Raw genomic sequence first — 4,764 nt, 5'->3', positions numbered from 1 at the left:
GTTGGGGCTTAAAGCCCACTTTATGGAAATGGGAGGCTCCTCCCTAGCTTGCTCCTGCAGCCGAATGGCTCAGGGCAGACGAAAATTGGGGGCATCCTAACCCCAAGCCTCCAGGCATGGGCCTGCACGTAGGATGCCCGGCAAAGGATTTGGAAACATCTGAAGCCCCAGATGGAGGTGGAGGATGTTTGTTGGTTGTAAGGCTACATGGTTCTGACTGACTCATGGGTTTGGACTTGATTTGGCTGATTTGGCTTGGGACACAAAACATTTCTTTTAAAAAAAAAAACACCTTTTGACAGAGTCAAACCCAAGACAGTCAGACCCAGAATAAACCCTAAATGACAACACTGGGGTCTTTCCTTTCCCAGGTGACTACACCCACCCTTGATTTGCTGCTGCCTCAAAAGGTTGGTGATAGGGCAGCCAGTTTGGGCCAGCAATGTTGCAAAGCAGCAATTGTAAATAAGAACTGGTGTAAATGGAACAATGAAAAAATGGTTAAAAATATCCTTGAACAGACGACCTGTCCCATGATGAAATTAGCTCTTTAGGGTGAGGGTTTCCTCCTTGCTGAACTGAATGCAGCATTATCAGCTCAGGTCAATCTCCAGCAATTCATTACTAAGCTTCAACCATGATTCCAGTCTCAAAAAAAAAAATTAAACATGTGCCTGAGTCGACCCCCATTCAGCAAAACTCTTCAGCACTCCCTCCGATTTAAGTTTAAGCAGGTGATCAGTTATCATTGCAGTCGGTAAGATATAAGCAAGCATGTGCTGAAGTGGTATAATGAATCAGGGTGCCTTGTTGCATCCAAATTATAACCACATTCAGTTGATCCCCAAAATGAAACCATTCATTCTGATAACCAAATAAATTCAGAAGAGTTGCTTAAGGGAACTGAAATGTTCTGTGTGCAAGCGAACATACTGAAAGAGCAGAGAAATTTGACAGCACAATTAGGAATTCAGCGCGGGAGGTCATTTTGCTTCAGGTTACTTAGTGAAATATTCTGATCTGGACTCTGCTGAAACTACATCCTTATTGGAGTTTATTTCTGAAATATCTGCTGCTTAGGACTTGATCCAGTCATAGCTGAAACCAATGACAAAACTCCTATTGACTTCAGTGGGCAAAATTCACGTCACTGTACAGAATGTTGCTTTGAACCTTTGCGTTGAGATAAGTCTTGATAGTTTAGAGACGTGATAATAATCGTTCTGACTCATTCCAGAAGAAGAACACATGAAACATTTTCACATATATAACTGGCCAAGAAGAGAAGATGTGTATTTTAAAGCTACACGTTCAGACGCATTTAGTTCTGAAAAATGGTCATTTTTTCCTTCAAACTTAGACCAGCATTTTTTTCCGATTTGCCTACTTGAGCAAGCACTGCTTAGTGTATTACAAGGAATTCATCTTATGCTCATTTCCTTCCAGTTATCTACTGCATAGCAGCACTTAGCATTTTAAACTCTCACCCCGCCTAATTTGTTCTGATATAAGATCTTCATTAATGAACAGCCAGAGAGCGAACCATGTGCTTTGCTTTTCTATTTTAATTTCTCTGCATATATAAAACACATCAGTAAGAATCCCTGAAATGTGTCTTTGAGGTGGACCAAAATATAAAAAGTCTTTTCATCTCTCCGTAGCATTTTGTTACACCCTTTGCATCTCATAGCAATGAAGTTGGAAGCTGTGCCCATGGACCTTAGTAGCTGTGTGTTTTAACACAGGCAGTATCCTAAAAATTAGTATTAGGATTAATGAAAAAGGTAATCATCCAATTTACAAAATAAAATCCTTGAAATTAAGCTAATCTGATCTCAACCACACTATTCTTCACTGTTGCCTGTGTCACAAATGGCTCAATGGTTATTTCCTGTTTATCTCTGATTTGCCTTTTTTAATAGAAATCTTTATTCTGAAAAACAGATAAAAATGGTTTCTAAATGGCTTCCCTTATTTCTTTGAATGCAAGGAAATGGAGTAATATTAGGGTCTGATAACAATAACAGAGCCTGGTTTCTGTGAATCCCTTTTTTAAATTTGTGTCTGTTTGCTTAGTCAGATTTTTATGCATAAACTTCATAAGATGCAGTATTTAAGAGACTAATAATGCGGCATGTGTAGTCCATCAAGCCTTTCAATGCACGCGTAATTTTTAAGTCCAAATGGGACAGCTCCTACTTAAAGTTAAGCATGTACTCAAGTGCTTTGCTGGAATAAAAAATTAAATAGCAGCTTTCCCCATCATGTAAAGATAAAACTGTCCCAGGGCACTTCTTCCTGTTAACATCCATTTTAACTTTTTAATATATATTTTAAAGTGACATCTAGCAGTGTGAACCTGATATGTCTCTGCTGGGAACTTTACATTGGAATGATAACATATGGAGAAGTTTAACATTTACATGAAATATTAATCTCTAAAACAGTAAAATATTTTATTATATGACAACAGGGTTGCCCTACCCAACATCATTCCAGGATTAAATGTAAATTGTCAGACTATTTGACTAGAATTCTTAATGTCTGGAAAAGACATTTTAATTTCTTATTCCCTAAATGCAGTTTATATATATATATATATATATATATATATATATAAAATTCCACAACTGTGATTTGTTACAAAAGACTTTATAGTCCTGAAAGTTTCTTTGTCATTTTGTTAGAATAGTTTGATCTGCAAAACATACGGTAGCAAGCCTTAATGGCAAAGAGATGACAGACCAAGTGATTTGAATTTCTAAGAGGAATAAATGCAGCCTTTGATGGTCCTCGTGGCCTCTGATTTTTTCCTATTCAAGATGAAATCTGGCAGGTGATACAAGACCAGCATATGCTTTTCAAATCCAAGCACGTTCATAATCACAAAATTAAAGCTATCTGCTAAGCAATTGCAGTTTTCATCTTCCTCTCCTTTCCCGTTACTCCTTTATTTTCCAGTGCATCAGGTAAGGGAGCATGATCCAGTGACTGAGCAAAAGTCTTAGATCAGTGTTCTGGGGTTGTATTTGCTCCTCTGCCCCAATTCACTATTTTTTCCTTAGATCTGTATATTATATACTGTGAATTTAAGTGTAAGAATGTCAAGCCTGAGCAGCCTAAGGCTTCCTTTCCTTATGGAATTAAAGTAATTGATTTGTCCTCCATAGTACTTTAATTTATAATGATTAGTTCATTTAATTCATTTGGAGTTGTGGGTGGTTTCCACCTGTGGATATCAGCCCACAGGTGCTCAAAGGTAAGCTCCTAGAAATGAGGTACCCAGCACTTTTAAAAACCGGTGCCTCAATTTCCCTACCTGCTTAATGCAGCGAAAATCATGACCCGCTTCACCAAGCCCCTTGATTATCTTGGCAGCCCTTACAGAAGTACAGAATGTTATTTTCCATATCTTTCCTTTATATAACTCTCCTTCCTTCTGTCTTGGTGAGTGTCACCATCCTACGTGTCCACATTACTGTCAGCCCTTAATTTAGCAGTGAGCTACATCTCTAATTTCTCCCACCACAACTAAGGATCATTAGGCATTATAGATGTCTCTGCATCCTCATCTCACTTCATGGCAACTCATAAATACCTCACTTCTCAAAAATGTATTAATGACTTTTCCTCATAAATGAATGTAAATAGCATGAATGCTGTGTAAAGTGATTTAAATAGATACATTTTGAACATCAGATTGTATTTACCCAAGCTCTGTTATGATATAAACAGAGGGCTATTTGAGAATCCTTTTTTCAACAGAAAGAAGGAATTTAGCTGGGCATAACCTTATCAGATATAAGGATTTGGGGTATAATGTCTTCTGAAGACCACCCACTGATCATTTGTCAAGGCAAATGTCAGAGATACCAGTTTGATCAGATTACATGTAGGGTCCTAGGCTAATCCAAGGTTTTCTTTTGTTCCTGTATCTTGGCAGGAAAGCCCAGTAGTTTCTTTCCAGACGACAGTTTTATAGACTCCGGAGAAATTGATGTTGGCAGACGAGCCACACAGAAGATTCCTCCTGGTATCTTTTGGAGATCTCAGGTGTTCATTGATCACCCAGTACATCTGAAGTTCAATGTGTCGCTGGGAAAGGCTGCTCTGGTTGGCATCTATGGCAGAAAGGGCCTTCCTCCTTCACATACGCAGGTAATGGGAGCTCATTTCAGGAGCTATATAGTTGTTTTTCTTGGTTAAGTTTGGATGATTATTTGTCTTTGAGTTGCACAAAAGATGTTCTTGTTCCTTTATTTTACCATTTAGTAAACTTACAGATAACTTGAACGTTATTAGACTTAAGTTTTCCAAGCTGGCATGTTTAAAGTCCTCATGGAGGTTAGCATGTTTTGCTAAAGTACATAAAGAAATAAGGATTAAAAAAAAAGTAGGGAAGTAACATTACGGAAATTTCTACACTAACAGCAGTCAGGAGATTAAAAACAACTGTTGCCATATTAGCAGCATTTAGATTGTACACGTTAAGAAATTAAAATTAATATTTGTACAGTGAAAAAATTTACATTTTATATGAGCTGAGTCAAATCTCAGTCCCATCAAAAACAGTGACTCAATCAACAAATCATAATTTAGCTTTACACGTACTATGGGTGTCCTTGTCACTGATGTGAGAACCTCAGCTTTTTTTCTTTAAAGAGGAAAGTTTTCAGATTTTATTAATTAAAATGGTAGCTATAATGTGTTGGAAGTAACCAGAGGAGCCTGACCCTAATACTCTTTCAGCCAAGGTATAAGAGG

The 4,764-nt window shown here is 37.7% G+C and overlaps 1 protein-coding gene across 1 annotated transcript in view; it reads left to right on the top strand.

Moving 5' to 3' along the window:
• Positions 1 to 4,764, top strand: part of TENM4 (teneurin transmembrane protein 4) — a 520,289-nt gene that overhangs the window by 322,051 nt on the left and 193,474 nt on the right. Inside the window, 1 exon segment of the mRNA XM_025202552.1 lies at positions 3,944 to 4,158. Within this exon segment, the coding sequence (XP_025058337.1) occupies positions 3,944 to 4,158 (215 nt within the window).

The sequence above is a fragment of the Alligator sinensis genome, unplaced genomic scaffold (genome assembly GCF_000455745.1).
Source record: "Alligator sinensis unplaced genomic scaffold, ASM45574v1 scaffold1089_1, whole genome shotgun sequence".
NCBI classification, from domain to species: domain Eukaryota; kingdom Metazoa; phylum Chordata; order Crocodylia; family Alligatoridae; genus Alligator; species Alligator sinensis.
The sequence above is the reverse complement of the archived record's forward strand: the minus strand, read 5'-3'. Positions and strand labels throughout refer to the sequence as shown.